This window comes from Laccaria bicolor, genomic scaffold (genome assembly GCF_000143565.1).
Source record: "Laccaria bicolor S238N-H82 LACBIscaffold_24 genomic scaffold, whole genome shotgun sequence".
Classification (NCBI taxonomy): Eukaryota; Fungi; Basidiomycota; class Agaricomycetes; order Agaricales; family Hydnangiaceae; genus Laccaria; species Laccaria bicolor.
The window spans coordinates 535,497-552,271 of NW_001889895.1; the positions used below are offsets into that span (position 1 = coordinate 535,497).

The 16,775-nt window shown below is 49.2% G+C and overlaps 4 protein-coding genes across 4 annotated transcripts; 1 reads left to right on the forward strand and 3 right to left on the reverse strand.

Annotated features, from left to right (window-relative positions):
• Positions 1 to 7,183: 7,183 nt before the first annotated feature.
• LACBIDRAFT_294886 (uncharacterized protein) lies at positions 7,184 to 8,981 on the reverse strand (the record flags this gene model as incomplete). The annotated part of the gene is made up of 6 exons (XM_001884193.1): positions 8,106 to 8,981; positions 7,803 to 8,048; positions 7,677 to 7,738; positions 7,439 to 7,619; positions 7,265 to 7,348; positions 7,184 to 7,195 (listed from the first exon to the last, which is right to left on the reverse strand). Exons 1-6 carry the CDS (start codon positions 8,328 to 8,330, stop codon positions 7,184 to 7,186), a joined length of 810 nt encoding a protein of 269 aa, XP_001884228.1. The 5' UTR covers positions 8,331 to 8,981.
• On the reverse strand, positions 8,978 to 9,288 carry LACBIDRAFT_303595 (uncharacterized protein; the record flags this gene model as incomplete). The annotated part of the gene is made up of 2 exons (XM_001884194.1): positions 8,978 to 9,144; positions 9,195 to 9,288. 2 exons carry the CDS (start codon positions 9,286 to 9,288, stop codon positions 8,978 to 8,980), a joined length of 261 nt encoding a protein of 86 aa, XP_001884229.1.
• A 567-nt stretch (positions 9,289 to 9,855) lies between these two features.
• On the forward strand, positions 9,856 to 11,718 carry LACBIDRAFT_303596 (uncharacterized protein; the record flags this gene model as incomplete). The annotated part of the gene is made up of 5 exons (XM_001884104.1): positions 9,856 to 10,137; positions 10,199 to 10,444; positions 10,505 to 10,787; positions 10,845 to 11,431; positions 11,488 to 11,718. The coding sequence occupies 5 exons, from the start codon at positions 9,856 to 9,858 to the stop codon at positions 11,716 to 11,718; spliced, it is 1,629 nt and encodes a 542-aa protein (XP_001884139.1).
• A 71-nt stretch (positions 11,719 to 11,789) lies between these two features.
• LACBIDRAFT_294887 (uncharacterized protein) lies at positions 11,790 to 16,378 on the reverse strand (the record flags this gene model as incomplete). Its single annotated transcript, XM_001884195.1, has 6 exons — positions 11,790 to 13,293; positions 13,347 to 13,423; positions 13,476 to 13,644; positions 13,711 to 16,005; positions 16,054 to 16,291; positions 16,345 to 16,378. 6 exons carry the CDS (start codon positions 16,376 to 16,378, stop codon positions 11,958 to 11,960), a joined length of 4,149 nt encoding a protein of 1,382 aa, XP_001884230.1. The 3' UTR covers positions 11,790 to 11,957.
• Between the last annotated feature and the right edge of the window lie 397 nt (positions 16,379 to 16,775).

Sequence of the window (16,775 nt, forward strand, 5' to 3'; positions counted from 1 at the left end):
GCTGTTGCACATATGACAGTGACCCTAGCCCTTACCAAATGGACCAACCGAACTTGACAATGCTTCATACCATATGGGGCCAGCGGACTCGGCCGACATCTCAACAAATCATCCATAGTGATGGCTGGGCCGAACAGGTGGGCGCCTGCCAATAATGGGCGCTCCTATTGAAAATAACCCACACTTTGCACCAATGCCATTATTATTTTGCGCTCTACAGGCGAAATTATTTTGAGCTCTGCAAGGGGCACAATTATTTGCACTCTATGGGGGTGCAATTATTTGTGCTCTAGAGGTGCAATTATTTCAAGCTCCACAAGAGGCGCAATTCTTTTGTGCTCCATGGGGGCGCAATTATTCTGAGCGCTACAGGGGGCGCAATTATCTCGAGCTCCGAGCTCCATGAGGGGCGAAATTATTTGCATTCCATGGGGGGGACAATTATTTTGAGCTCCATAAGGGATGCAATTCTTTTGCACTCCACAGGGGGTGCAATTATTTTGTGCTCCACAGGGCGCACAATTCTTTCAAGTACTACTGTATGTACCTTGTGCTGTTGATAGGGTCACAAATAGTCTGTATCCAGCATTGTTTCAATGTCAGAGTGTGCTGTGCCCAATGTGAATGTGCACCAAAGGTCAGAGTGCGCCCATCAAAGTGCGCCCAATGTGAATGGGCACCAAATGTCAGTGCGCCCAATGTAAATGTGAACCAAATGCCAGAGTGTGCCCATCAGAGTGCACCCAATGTGAATGTGCACAAAATATCAGTGCGCCCAATGTGAATGTTGAAATGTTGGAATGTGAATGGGCACAAAATGTCAGTGATTATTTTTCTGCACGAAATGTCAGTGTGCCCAATGTGAATGCATGAAAAGTGCACCCAATGTAAATGTGAACCAACTGTCAGAGTACGCCCATCAGAGTGCACCCAACATGAATGTGCCTGAAATATCAGAGTGCACCCAATGTGAATGCATGAAATGTTGGAATGTGAATGGGCACCAAAGGTCAGAGTGCGCCCATCAGAGTGTACCCAATGTGAAGGCATGAAAAGTGCGCCCAATGTGAATGGGCACCAATGTCCAGAGTTGTGCCCAATGTGAATGGGCACCAGATGTCAGAGTGCGCTCAATGTGAATGCACACAAAATGTCAGTGCACCCAATGTGAATGTTCACCAAATGTGAGTGGGTGCCAAATCACTTGTACCTGCACTAAGTATGCATCTGTGTCTGTTATTCTCCAGTTGTATTTCCACCCATTATCTTTTTGCATGAAATGTCAAGTGTGCCCAATGTGAATGTGTATGTGAATGGGCGCCAAGTCACTATGTTCCTATGGCATTTATTTTGCACAAAAAATATGTGCCCCCCCAATTGTAGTCAATGCCTGGCCCACTTTGGCAGGGATTTATGGCACTGATGCACTACACCCATTGGTCTCATTGGTGAGTCCTAACCTGTGCAATTATTTTGCGCTCTACAGGCACAATTATTTTGAGCTCCACAAGGGGCACAATTATTTGCACTCTATGGGGGGTGCAATTATTTTGTGCTGTAGAGGCGCAAATATTTCAAGCTCCACAACGGGCGCAATTCTTTTGTGCTCCAGGGAAGCACAATTATTTCGAGCTCTACAGAGGGCACGAGGCGCAATTCTTTTGCGCTCCAGGGCGCAATTACTTGTGCTCTATGGGGGAGCAATTATTTTGCACTTTATGTGGTGCAATTATTTTGTGCTCTAGCAATTCTTTTGTGCTCCAGGGAAGCACAATTATTTTGAGCTCTACAGAGGGCACGAGGCACAATTCTTTTGCGCTCCAGGGCGCAATTACTTGTGCTCTATGGGGGAGCAATTATTTTGCACTCTATGGGGTGCAATTATTTTGTGCTCTAGCAATTATTTTGTGCTCCAGGGAAGCACAATTATTTTGAGCTCTACAGAGGGCACAAGGCGCAATTCTTTTGCGCTCCAGGGCGTAATTACTTGTGCTCTATGGGGGAGCAATTATTTTGCACTCTATGGGGCGCAATTATTTTCTGCTCTAGAGGTGCAATTATTTCAAGCTCCATGAGAGGCGCAATTCTTTTGCGCTGCATGGGGGCGCAATTATTCTGAGCTCTACAGGGGGTGCAATTATCTCGAGCTCCACGAGGGGCGAAATTATTTGCATTCCGTGGGGGGTGCAATTATTTCGAGCTCCATGAGGGATGTACGCTCCACAGGGGGCACAATTCTTTCAAGTGCCACTGTATGTACCTTGTGCTGTTGACAGGGTCACAAATAGCCTGTGTACAGCATTGTGTAGTGAATACAAATGTGAGTGGGCACCAAGACACTGCCAGTGTCAGATTGTCATGCCCATTGGTGCTTCAGGTGGGCACCATAACTGTCAATACCGAGTGTGTATCTGCGCCCATTATTTTCCAATGTGTATCTGTGCCCATTATTTTGTGCACCAATTTTGCCATGTGGATTTCCACCAAACATGAGTGGGCGCCAAGTGTGTATTTGCGCCTATTATTTTTCTTCATGAAATGTCAGAGTGCGCCCAATGTGAATACACATGAAATATCGGAGTGTGCCCAATGTGAATGCACACGAAATGTCAGAGTGTGCCCAATGTGAATGTGCACCAAATGAAATATGAGCCCAATGTGAAGGTGTGCCAAATGTGAGTGGGTGCCAAGTTAGTATATACCTGCAACAAGTGTGCATCTGCACTTGTTGTTTTTCAGTATGTATTTGAAGAGCACCCAATGGGAATGTGCACCAAATGTCAGAGTGCGCCCATCAGAGTGCGCCCATCAGAGTGTGCCCATCAGAGTGCGCCCATCAGAATGTGCCCATCAGAGTGCGCTCAATGTGTTCTATTCTGACTTTCTAAGGTGTCCAGACATGGGTAGGTGATGATACCTCTCATGCTCTCTCCTATTTCGCATTTTTTTCTGCCATCCCATTCTCCTCCCATTTCCAAAACATTTTATGGTCCTATCCTGACTTTCTAAGGTGTCCAGACATGGGTAGGTGATGATACTCCCCATGCTCTCTCATATTTCGCATTTTTTACTGCCTTCCCATTCTCCCCCACCCTCCAGGTCACTCCCAAATCACATTGGTGCCTCCCAAATGCCCCATATTTCACTCTCTTGGATGGTACAGGATATAGGCTGGGCTCTGGGCTCCAGAAGTACACTTCCTGGTTTAATCTACAGGAATTGAAGATGGAATTCCTGGAATGGTGGATGGATTTCATGAATTTTCGGGATGGATTCCATAGATTTGCAAGATGGCTCTCAGCCAGTAACCTACAGCTACTTTTATCCAATATATAGTTATCTTTCTCTGTAACTTTTGGCTGAGCCTTAAGAAACGAAGAAGAGCACAGCAAAGCTCTGGACAATAATCAATGCAACATACTTGACAGAAAAATCACACTTGTGAGAGTGTGACAGCCTAGACAAAACAGCTGAGTATTGAATTCGGTTGGCCACAAACAACTGTTGCTCTAAAAAATGGTATCAGTAGATGCTGAATTTCGTCTAAATTATGATTCCAGCTTGTTTGGGCATCCAAGCTTCTTCCCCCATGTTTTGTAGCATGAACTTGTAGAATTATCGGAATGTTTGCCTTTGTTTGCTTGGCCCTTCCAACATCTTTCAAGTCTTTTGCTGCCATAAAATATTTACACAACTACTGGTGCTTTTCTAATAGGTATAGATCGATAGAGGACATTTATACAATTCTAATGATACTAAATTTGTACATTCAAGCTTCTTCCCCCACACCTTGAGCTGGAAAATATACCGGACATGGCCAAATTTTGACAAAGTCGAAACATCATTTGGTGCAAAAAAATTGTTTCAGTGGGGCACATGATGTCATTCAGCAGGGCAGCTACAAACTACTTTGGTCCACGCATTTACTACAATTGGGGGGGCGCATATTTTTTGTGCAAAATAAATGCCATGGGAATATAGTGACTTGGCGCCCACTCACATGCCCATTCACATTGGGCGCACTCAACATTTCATGCAAAAGAATAATGGGTGGAAATACACACTGAAAAATAACAGGTGCAGATGCATACTTAGTGCACACATTTGATGTGCATTCACATTGGGTGCACTCTGACATGACATTTCGTGCCCATTTCACATTGGGCGCACTCTGACATTGAAACAATGCTGGACACAGACTATTTGTAACCCTATGAAAGCACAAGGTACATACAGTGGCACTTGAAAGAATTGTACCCCCTGTGGAGTGCAAAAGAATTGCGCCCCCTGTGGAGTGCAAAAGAATTGCATCCCTTATGGAACTCAAAATAATTGTCCCCCCCATGGAATACAGATAATTTCACCCCTTGTGGAGCTTGAGATAATTGCACCCCCTGTAGAGCTCAGAATAATTGCGCTCTGGAGCACAAATAATTGCACCCTGGAGCGCAAAAGAATTGCACCCCCCATGGAGCGCAAAAGAATTGTGTCTCTCATGGAGCTTGAAATAATTGCACCTCTAGAGCGCAAAAGTAATTGTGCCCTGGAGCACAAATAATTGCGCCCTGGAGCACAAAAGAATTGCGCCTCTCATGGAGCTTGAAATAATTGCACCTCTAGAGGGCAAAATAATTGCGCCCCCATAGAGCGCAAGTAATTGCGCCCTGGAGCAAAAATAATTGCGCCCTGGAGTACAAAAGAATTGCACCCCCCATGGAGCACAAAAGAATTGCACCTCTCATGGAGCTTGAAATAATTGCACCTCTAGAGGGCAAAATAATTGCACCCCCATAGAGCGCAAGTAATTGCGCCCTGGAGCACAAATAATTGCGCCCTGGAGTACAAAAGAATTGCGCCCCCAATGGAGCACAAAAGAATTGCACCTCTCATGGAGCTTGAAATAATTGCACCTCTAGAGCACAAACTAATTGCGCCCTGGAGCACAAATAATTGCACCCTGGAGTGCAAAAGAATTGCACCCCCTGTGGAGCGCAAAAGAATTGCGCCTCTCATGGAGCTTGAAATAATTGCACCTCTAGAGCGCAAAATAATTGCGCCCCCATAGAGCACAAGTAATTGTGCCCTGGAGTGCAAAATAATTGTGCCCCCTGTGGAGCGCAAAAGAATTGCACCTCTCATGGAGCTTGAAATAATTGCACCTCTAGAGCGCAAAATAATTGCGCCCCCATAGAGCGCAAGTAATTGTGCCCTGGAGCACAAATAGTTGCGCCCTGGAGTGCAAAAGAATTGCACCCCCTGTGGAGCACAAAAGAATTGCGCCTCTCATGGAGCTTGAAATAATTGCACCTCTAGAGTGCAAAATAATTGCGCCCCCATAGAGCGCAAGTAATTGCACCCTGGAGCACAAATAATTGCACCCTGGACTGCAAAAGAATTGCGCCCCCCATGGAGCGCAAAAGAATTGCGCCTCTCATGGAGCTTGAAATAATTGCACCTCTAGAGCGCAAAAGAATTGCTCCCCCATAGAGTGCAAGTAATTGCGCCCTGGAGCGCAAAATAATTGCACCTCTCATGGAGCACAAAATAATTGCACCTCTCATGGAGCACAAAATAATTGCACCTCTCATGGAGCACAAAATAATTGCACCTCTAGAGCACAAAATAATTGCGCCCCCCATGGAGCGCAAAAGAATTGTGCCTCTCGTGGAGTGCAAAATAATTGCACAGGTTGGGACTTGCCAATGAGACCAATGGGTGCAGTGCATGGGTGCCATAAACCTCTGCCAAAGTGAGCTGACCCATTGTATGAGGGGCTTTTTTTCATGCCACCCATCCATGGCGAAAAATTCACCTGTTGTTGCCTGCAGGCGCAACAACGAGGCTGCTGTCAACACATTTAAATACTTACTTCACATACAACAGGTTAATAATATATCTATTTAACTTTCTCCTGTGTGGTCCCCCACAGTGGTACTAACGAGGCAGCACTCTGGTTAACTGCCTGAAAGAACGATGGGCGCAACAATGGGATCTGTGCAATTGGGCGCAACCCATGGGCCATGGGCGCCAGAGGCAAAGTGGGCCAATCCGTCCTCTATGGGGCTCTGTTCGTGCGGCCCACCCATGTCGCATGGCCTATTTTAGAGTCTCGGCCCAGTCATTCCCAAGGCCGAATTCTTGACAGCTCGGCTGAGTCCGCTGGCCCGCTGTTGATGGGCGCCTGTCACACACCGCTGGCCCATCAGTGATGGACCCATTTGACTGCCCTAACTGTAGGGCCACCACGGCGCGAGTGGCATACGAAGTCGATGACAGTTGTCTCCGGTTGCAGATCAGCATTAGGTGAAATCAGCTTTAGGACACCTAGCCATCAGCAATAGCATTTATCTTTGCACGTAGGCGCGCTCACAGTGCTTTGCATAGCATCGCGAAAATAAATTTTGGCCTGCACTGCCACGACGTGCTCTTGGCTTGCTCTTGGCCCGCTGCACTTCAACAAAATGAAACGTCGTGTTTTTCCGGCTCTGGACTGGCGATGGAGATATTGAGGGCGATGAACGCGAAGGGAAATGGCTGGCTCCCAGACTGTTGGCGAGATCGCGGCGGTGGGAGAGATGGGTCTAGTTGGTCGCTTTTCTGCTGCCAGTGGATCTTTTGGATGGGCTGAAGTTGATCGGTCGGAAACCGGTTAACCAGCCAGTTGAAACTCGAGTCAACATCCAGGTCGTCAAATTTCAAACCCCTCGAAGTGGGAGGCTTAGTGAGAGAGCGGATGGTTGGGATCAAGCGACCCGCTGGAAAATTAGGCCTCAAAAAAGATTCGCGAGCAATTCGCGACCCCGTGACTAGTTGACTTGGTACACCATCTTCACCTACCTTGGAACTAGTCTCTCGTAGACAGACTTCGATATTATGTGAAGTCGTACCTTGTTTCACGATAATATGAAGCTGCCCGTAGACTTGCGATGGATGATGGATCAATTAGTAGCGGCCAAATTTAGGACGTGCTTGCGGAGTAAATGAAGGGGGGTTGATCCTTGCGGTTTGAAGGACGACTCGGACAACGTTGATTGACCGGAAAATGATTATCGGCCTTAGACTTCTATAGGCAATGGGAAGAGGCTCTACAGGTGTTATTAATAATTAAGTAAGTGGTAAGGTAAGGTGTATAGTGATATGTAACAAAATCCATGGCGTAAAGGTAAAAAGCCAACCAAACCTATTAATCGACCCCCTATTGACAGTACGCAGGCCGATGATCACTGTAGTATAGTCAAAGTATAGTCCCCCCGACCGTACCTACGTAATGTTCCACAACCCAAAGTGAAAGTTTCCACCTGACAGCCGCGCTGTCTACGATGTTGTAGCTCCAGCCTCTAGGAGGTAACTATATCAAAGGTCCATAAGAAAATGGCCCTGTAACACATAAACCGAATACTGATTATTAACGAGCGAACAAGTCACTATGCTCACTCACCATCCCAGCAAGAATGACTGACGCGTAGAAGATCGAACTCAACACTGGTGTCCGCAGGCCCCCCGAGGAGGCGGGATAAGGAGAGGTAGTATTGGCGTCGAACGTCCGATCGCAATCAATCATGTTCACACCCCATTCGACTTGTCCCATTGGTTGATTGGCATAAACTGGGGATACGACACTGTTGAGAAAAGAGTGAGTTGTGAATCTTCGGAAAGCTGGGAAAGAAAAAGACTACGTTGAACCAACGGTCATGTTCCCACTTGTGACATTGTAATTCATGAGGGCGATGACGGCACCCTAAATTGAGCGGGTTTATACGTGAGCAGCAAGTTTTACTGGATATACTGTGAGGATAACTAACCTGCTGATTCGGTGGCACATGCATGACCACGTTCTGTGAAAATGTCTGAGACTTCGTGCTCGACCAGCTGTCATGATAACCGACAGCAAGCTGTCCGATCTGGACGCCAACGTTCAGACCAGTGCTCCATGTGTCGCTCGTAGTGAATGATACTCTGAATTCGCTGTCGACAGGGTACGTGCCACCGTAACAGTTGGACACGGGAGAGCCGACGATAAAGCTGTAGCTTTGGATGCCGAAATTGCTCTGGCCGATAGTCAGATATCAATGGGACACGCGCATTCCAAACATATTCTACCTCACCTGTGCAATCCAGCTACAAAGGTAATGGGCACAGTTGCTCAAAAGAGAACCGTCATCCGAGCTGGTTGGAGTGGTTTGGGGTGGTGCCGTGAATGTGGTGCTTGTCAATGGGTCGGGTAGCGTGGTCCAGTCATCTTGTGCACTGTTCCCATTAATCAGGCCAAGGATCAGGAGGGCTAGGACCATTGTATGGTAAAAAGATGATAACGTTGCTAAAAGTGGCATCTTGCGGCTAGAGCTTTACTATCAGATAAAGTGTATTTATCTTCCTGATTAAGCGCGGAGTCCGGACAGTGCATTGCATAGCCATCCAAAATTAGCGTTTGGCGTTCACCGCCACATCACCTTGGCGAGGCATCTCGCGTTTCGCAACTCCAACCACTGGCGATCCAGGTACTGACCCATGTCGATCCCGAAATGCGCCCAGCAGGAACAAAGACACAGGTTATGGCCGCTGGCTTTCCGACGGTTGACGAAAATGAGGCGTCGGGTTAATCAAGAAAAGAGGGTGGCCCAGATATGTCATTCTCACAAACAATGGAGGGAGGCTGCAGCTATTCGATGGGCCCAGGAAAAGAGGCAGAAATCATCGTAATCGACAAGTCGAGTCAACACTTATGTCGCTGCACACCTCGATGCACACCCCTCATCGGCGTATTTCGACCCTTTAGATCATTCTCTTCGAAAGAACCCTCAAAGAAAGATGATAGCGCCGGAAAAAGTTCCGGAGGGCCCGAAGCAAAGGAGGGTGCCGGAGGGGATGGTCTGGACTGTGTTTGGGTTTTTGTTGAGAAATGTTGAGGCGGAGTAGTGTCGAGAAGGTGAGCAGTTCTCGGAAATGGGAAGGAGTGGCCGTCGGAGCGGAGGGTGATTCAACGCCAAAAGTGGAGAACGGGAAGAGTTAGAGATGGAGACACTGGTGATGGTGTCGGTGGGGAGGAGTCCTGAGGGGTTACAGATGATCCTCTGTCAACGGGTCGATAGGAGAGCTGGTGAACGGGAATTTTTGTGCAACACTCTAGGACCGTTGCGATGACGCCTGCAAATGGATCTCAGACGGTTAAAGCGATATGGGTCGTCAGCACGTACGTAGTGGACGCCTGCTTTCCCATTCACGACTCTGACACGATGAATCCAGCGCAAAAAACACAGATGTTTCGCTCTTGAATTTGTGATATTGCATCGCAGAATATAAACGGGCGTTTTGCGGCGTACAGTGGCCACTAGGAGCGCCGTGCCATCGTCTGAAGGCTACCCCCGAATGAACCTCATCTTGTGACAATTGTTCGTCTGTTATACGATTGCGTATCTGGCATCCTACCCAGGCTGCTTCGGTTTATGATGCGCAGCAATACCTACAATTCGCCCTCTTTGTTGACCACCATATCAGAAGATACAATGAACTAGTTTCGGAAGAAGCACAAGTCAGCTGTTGAGGGTTGCGCAGAGCACATATGCGAAGCCTACCTCTACGGATATTAGAAACGACGAGAGATGCTCTCGGAAGAGACAGAGGACTCTTGGATTGATATGTTCGCTTCGACGATCTGCTGGAGTCCCCGAAGTTCGCCAACGACTGAGTCTAGAGTGTCTTGAGTTGCAATAGATCCTTCCTAGTAACGAGAACTGCATGATGTGTAGTAGGCTGGTTTGTTGAAAAAAGAGTAGTCGTGGTCCCGTGACAGTACCTTCAACACCATCAATCGATATCCTGCATCAAGCAGACTTTGTATTCTTGAGTAACCTCATCATGTCCCCCAGCCCACTCTTTCTGGGTCTTGATCTCTCAACGCAACAGCTGAAAGCTGTTATAACCGATCGACATTCTACCGTCGTCCATCAAGCGTCTGTACATTTTGATACTGATTTACCTCTCTATGGGACCACCGGTGGAGTTCTCAAAGGACCGGAAGACGGACAGGTCACATCTCCAGTTGAGATGTGGTTGGGTGCTATCGACCTTTTGTTTGAAAGAATGGAGAACGCAGATGTCGACCTTAGTGCCGTAGTTGCAGTGTCTGGGGCTTGTCAGGTGAGGTCTTTCGCGATGGGCTAGAAACAAGTCGAACACTCACTTTCATATTTCCGATCAGCAACATGGCTCAGTCTTTTGGACTGACTGCGCAGAACAACTTCTTGTCGGCTTGAATCCTTTCCAATCGCTCGCTTCACAACTCTTTCCCTCGGCGTTTTCCTTACACAACTCGCCCACTTGGCAGGACTCATCCACGACCGCTGCATGCAAACATCTCGAAGACCTCGTCGGTGGCCCACGGGCTCTTGCAGACTTGACTGGCAGTAGAGCTTATGAACGATTCACTGGCAACCAAATATCTCGGGTGATAACGATCGCTGTTTCCTGACAGCTGTTCTCTTGCTAACGAATTATGCCTGAAAAGATATCCCGCTTATACCCAGCTATATACCGTGCAACTTCCAGGATATCCCTTGTTTCCTCCTTTGTGCCCTCATTATTTCTTGGACACATTGCCCCCATCGAGGTCTCGGATGCCAGTGGCATGAATCTTATGAATGTGATTTCGTGTAAATGGGAAGACAAACTTCTAGAAATATGTGGTGGGTCTGAGCTAAGATCCAAGTTAGGACCAGAGCCTGTCGCAGGCGGAACTTTTCTGGGCAAAATCTCTCCTTGGTGGGTTCAAAGATGGGGATTCAATCAAGGTGTCTACCGTCCTCTTAACTCAGAAGCTTCGGTGTGCTGACACCATGGCTAATCAGACTGTATTATCGCCTCCTTTACTGGAGATAACCCCGCAACTGTTATATCTCTGTCGGCTCCCGGTGATGCCGTCCTCTCGCTTGGAACATCGACAACTTTCTTGCTTTCCATTTCCCCTTCCTCCATGAGTCCAAAAAGGTTTACTACTTCTCATCTTCTGGCCCATCCAACAGAACCTGGAGGTCATATTGCGATGTTATGCTACAAGAACGGTGCTCTTGCCCGTGAACAGATCAGGGACAGGTTTGCCAACGGTAGTTGGACCGAATTTAATAAACTTGTTGAAGACGCACCTCCAGGGTGCGCGGACTTTCTGGGCTTTTACTTTCCCCTCCCAGAAATAATTCCCCCAAACGTGAAAGGAGAGTTCTATTTTACAACAAATTCAACCAAGGCAGATAAGAAGTTGCCACATCCCGTCGACGATATACCGCCCTCCCTTCATCCTCGGGCTATTCTAGAATCCCAGTTTTTATCAATCCGTTCACGGATCGCGGCCATATTGCCTGAAAATTCACCCCCTCTGCAGCGTCTGGTTATCACTGGAGGCTCATCTGCCAATCAGACGATCAGGCAGCTGGCGGCGGTAATACCCTATAAACTCTTAAAAGCTTATTCTAATTTGAACATTTTCTGAAACAGGACGTACTCAACATGAAAGTGTTCGTCTCGACTACAAAAGAGGCTGCTGCAATGGGCGGTGCGCTTCTTGCGAGGTATGCATGGCGAAAGCTGGAAAATGACTCTGTGGATACGATTGACAGTGAGGCATCCAGCGGGATGGAGTGTGTGGCGGAACCTATCTTGAAGAATACCCAGGTTTATGACAGCCTCATCCCTATATACGAGGCTTGTGAATCACAGTTGATATGATTTGCCTTTAGCACGGTGGTCGTACTTAGATACCTTCTCACTCGTCGCGAGTACCTCAAGACTACTGCGGTAAGCGATGTCTGGCCTATCAACCAAAGGTTTTATCCGTAACGTTGTTACAAGCATGTAGCTAGGACTTCAGTGTGAAACGAAAAATCGGCAGTAAGCAAGCATGTAATCCAGAGAACCAGAAATGAGTAATACATAGATGTAGAAAGACGAAATGGAGACCAAGGCGATTATGGTTTCTTGTTCTTCTGGAATAGCGCATCCAACGCCGTGTTCAACGTATCCTTGGATCCCGAGCGTGCCACGATTGGCGGGTTCAAGGCACTAGTCGAGGGGCTGTCACCAACGCCAGACGAAACAACGCCAGAAGACCTCCTCGAAAGCAAAGCCTCGTCAGAAGGCGAAAGGTCATGACCAAAGCTGGTTCGAATACTGCTCGCCGACCCTCCCCCTTGCGATGTAGCACTAGGAGTCGACGGGTCAACGAAATGAACATGAGGGCTGTGTAACAATCTTCCCCTCTCCCCGTCTTCATCGCGCTCACGCTCAGGCGTGTTTGGAGCGGAATCATACGCAGATGACCTGGACGTGGATCGATGGCCGGGGTCGATCCGCAAGGAGATAGTGGACGGCGTTGGGGGAGCTATATTGGTGTTGGCTATCGTGTTGGCTATCGTGTTGGGTGTGGGTTGCATGTCGGATAAAACACTCGGGGTTGGGGAGGCAAGAGGGAGTTTGAGTCCGGGGCTAGGGAAGGGCCGTGCACCAGATTGTACATAGCGTATGGAGGGGGGTGGGAGTTCAGGTGTGGTTGGTCTGGAATGGGATTGTTGAGATTGAGATTGAGGGGCAGTGACATGAATAGAAGAAGAGACGGCGTCGGGCGAGTTAGGTGGAGAGTCAGGGGGAGGTGATGTATCCCTCTTCTCTTTGTCTGGGAATGGACCATAGGTATAGCTGGGTGGGACATATGGTGGGTAAGCGTGGGTGTAAGCGTCCGTAGACGGCGCACTCGGTCTGCTACGGTGCTTTGAGTCAGGATCATACGGGTATCCTTGACGAGGGTACGCAGTCGATCGGTAGGATGGAACGCGGCCCATGAATGGAGATATCCTTCCGTAAGTTGAGGGAGGTCGGTATGGCTCCGGAGCGCTGGGATCGACGTAACCTGGGAATGAGGAACCATAGCTATAGGATTGTGGGGGGTCGTATGGGGTTTGGTAATCAGAGTTATAAGTCGGCTGGCGGTCGGGTGGAAGATACATCACTGGTGAGGTAGGTACCATTGAATATGGGTTTGGTCCCTGGCCGTCCTGCTGCTGTTGGGCTTTCTCTTCCAACCATCCATCGATACGTTCTTTCCAAGCCTTGTCCATGCGCGTACCGTAGCATTTAAAGGTGTTCAGAACGAGGAACCCATAGATAACGCCAATGGCCACAACAATGGTAATAGTAATCCGGATACCCAAGGTTGCATGTTTTGAGAGCGGCGTGGGTGGTGTACTATCATCAGTCCCACTCCGCCATATAAAGGCCATGATGCAGAAAATGTAGAGGATCAGTGACCTAGTAGTGCAGGGCATTTGAGGTGTTAAACGAGCATGGTACATGTTACTTACCACGTCAGCCAGATAGCCGGCATCGCCAGAAGAATCCACACGTTCCACAACACTGCAGTCCTGGACTTTTTTGCTTCCTGAATTTAGATTTAGCCACTGAATGCGAACCCAAACGACCAAGAGACGTACCAAAGCCCACTCGGCAGCCTTGTATGTCTTGCGCATGCTTCCGAATCGAATGATGTACATACACCCATACAGCAAACTGAACAAGGCGCAAATCAGCGAGAACAACGAAGAGTATCGAACAACGGGATCGTCCGCTGCAGACTGAATTTGTAGAATGGTAAGAATGGCACTGTCAACGCAAAATGTATAATCAGTACAAGTCTTATCAGAATAGAAAGGTGGGAAAGAAACTCACGATAGCAACAAAACCGAAATAACATTAAACGTCTTCCACTCCCTCATCACGCAATCTATAAACGACTCCCAAGTAAGCTTCAAGCTCTCATACGCAGGCGGGACCGACGACGTCTCAAACGCCATATGTATCGAATGCGTCTCTTTACCCTTCGACGCCGTCTCCAGCGCCATCTTCTTAATCTCCGGCAAACTCAAATCAGCCTCCTCGAATATCCGCGCCACGCGAGAAAAGTAGAGCTCCGGCAGGCGGAGGAGCATGTGCAGATACGCCTGACGTGGGAAGGTGTGGACGATGTAAGTTAGAACGACTTTTGAGTCTGTGGGCTTTTCCCCCAAGTCGTCTGCCATTGGTGCGCTGTAATTCCCTCCCAATTTTTGTCTGCGCCGGCGAAGTAAGAACATGCACGGCAAGCAGAAGATCCAGGCGAGGGTGGTTAATACTTGGTGGAAGAAGGATGGTTTGTAAGATTTGATGGAGTCCGGACGTGTCCACAGTGGTCCAGGCGGATAGATGGGTGAATTGGGCCAGGTGGGGGAACCTGGTTGAGGTTGGTCATATGGGTTGTTGTACGCATCGGGAAACGGGCTGGTGTAAACTGGGGGATTATATCCGGGATAAGGAGCCAGGTTAACAGGGGGGTAAGTAGCAGGATTGTGGGGATCGTAGGGAATAGGAGGAATGAAAGGAGTAGGGGGATTGTAGGGAGTAGGAGGATTGTAGGTAGTAGGAGGAGGAATGTAAGGAGAAGGGCGATTGTAGGGAGCAGGAGGATTGTACGGAGTAGGAGGATTGTAAGGTGTAGGAGGATTGTAAGGAGTAGAGGGATTGTAGGGAGTAGGGGGATTGTAAGGAGTAGGAGGAATGTAAGGACTAGATGGCCGCGGTGTCTGGCTGGCAGGTTGTTCCGTGTCCGTGCCAGAGGCTGGACTCGTTGGGGACGACGGGATTGGATCAAGAGGTTGGTAAGGGGTGCTAGCCGGAATACTAGAATCAGCCGGAACGGAACTAGACGTGTTTCCTGAAGAGGTCGGCATAGGTGACGTGCTTTGCATCGGAGTTTGCTGCACTGGAGTCGCTATTGGCGTTTGCGATGGGGGCATTGTCGGGACAGATGATGGAGGAGAAGATGCTCGCATGGGCTGTGATTGCGATTGCGACGGGCTACCGTAATAAGCAGGGGCAGTTGAGCTACCCCCATAAGAAATGGAAGGTGTTGGTTGTGAGCTGTATACGGGGCTCGTCGCGTACCCAGGTGCAGACGACGATTGTGGTCTCGTATAGCCGCTGGTGGACGGCGTTTGCGCCGAGGGGCGTGAAGTTGGAGTAGTACCTGAGTATGGTCCTGAGTAAGTCGCGCTCTGGCTCATCGGTGCTGAGGAGTGTGGGGTGCTCCCATATACACTGTGTGTACCACTTGTAGGTCGTCCGCTACCCACCGGCCTAGGTGGTGGCTGTGGTGGCTGGCCAGCGACTGGGATATCGTCGAAGGTAACGTCGTCCCCAACCTGATCATGCTTGCTGCTCGCCGATGTTTTGAATGGGTCAGTAGCAACAAACACGTCGCCTCTATGTGTCGTTTTTCGTACCGGCGTAGGTCTTGCAGGATACTGAGTTGACGAAGTGGTTCGAAAGGTCACTGGGGGTGCTGGGGATTGTTGGTAAGTCGACGGCGCTGCTGGGGATTGTTGATAGATTGACTGTGGTGCGGGGGACTGTTGGTACATAGATTGGCTACCAGGAGAGGCACCAAACGAGGCTGATGCTGAGTTGTGAATCGATTGTTGCGCAGGAGATCGAGAATAATCGACAGCGGAATTCGAAACCGCAAAACGAGTGCCCCCAACCGGGTAAGGTGTCCCCGACCCGGGAGTCGTTACTGGTCGACTGGGTAACGACATGGATTGGGAACCCGATTGAGAGTTAGATACCGCAGAAGTCGCTGGGGCCGAAGGACCCAACGAAAGGCCAGACGGGGAAGCTGAACTAGGAGGTCGATACATTGACATAGAGCTCGGCTGAGAAGCTGACGAGGGAAATGAATGGGGCTGCGAAAAAGACCCCGAGTCTGGCGCTGAAGGTGATCTTGGGGTTCGGTTCGTCGGAGCTGAGGGAGATGGGTAAATCGAGGGCGCACTGAATGGGCTGCTAGGTGGTCGCGAAGTTGGCATGCTTGCAGATGAGGAAAGGCCGGGTGTGAATGAGGCTGGAGGCATAGGGAGGGGTGAGGTTGTGTACGATTGAGCAGCAAGGGGCAAAGAGCTGCCCGTGTTGCCAGAAGGCCCTGAAAACGTCCTAGGCAAGGAGGGAGGTGGAGGTGGTGGGTGGAGAGGTACAGCAGACCGTGTGACTGAAGAAGGAGGGGGTAGAGGGGGTGGTTGCGCGCTAAATGGAAGACTTGAGGACGAGAGCGCGCCAGCGCCTCCCCCCGCTGAAGAGTAGGGTCCTCCTGAGGGTCGAGCACTCCTGCTCAACCCTTCTGTAGGTGCCAAGGAAGTACTCGAGCCTTCTGAAGGTCTCTGGTACAAACTGGGCCGAGTTGCATCTGGCCTCTCTTGCTCGCGCTCAGATTGTGAGAGATCTGCGCATTGGTCGTCAAGTATGACTCGACGCTGAGAGTTTGATTGTGCGTACCAGATTGCGATCCCGGAGGCGTCGAGGCCGACATCGTTAGTCGTATAGCTGGACTCCTAGTATCGCGACAATAGGATGAGGAACGAAGCTCAGGTTATCTGTCGATTGCAGTCCTGTGCAATGGTATGCGGACAGCCTCTTAAGCGCCCTCAGCCAAATTGTTAAGGCACCAGGTACACATGGACAAGGGAGTTTCCGATAAGGCAATGTGCATTGCGCGCATGGCGGCATGGGCCAGTGTAAAGCCACTAATTGCAAAGGAAGGGATTTTGCGCGTAAAATGAAGGATTGTAGAGAGAATTTCGACTTACGTTGCTATCCGAGGGCATTGAGCTTTATAGCAAGAGTTTTGTGGCCGAGGTGACGGTAACGGTCCGTGCTGGTTCGGACAATGCCGTTCACCTTTGGTCTCCACAAGCACAAGCAATTTT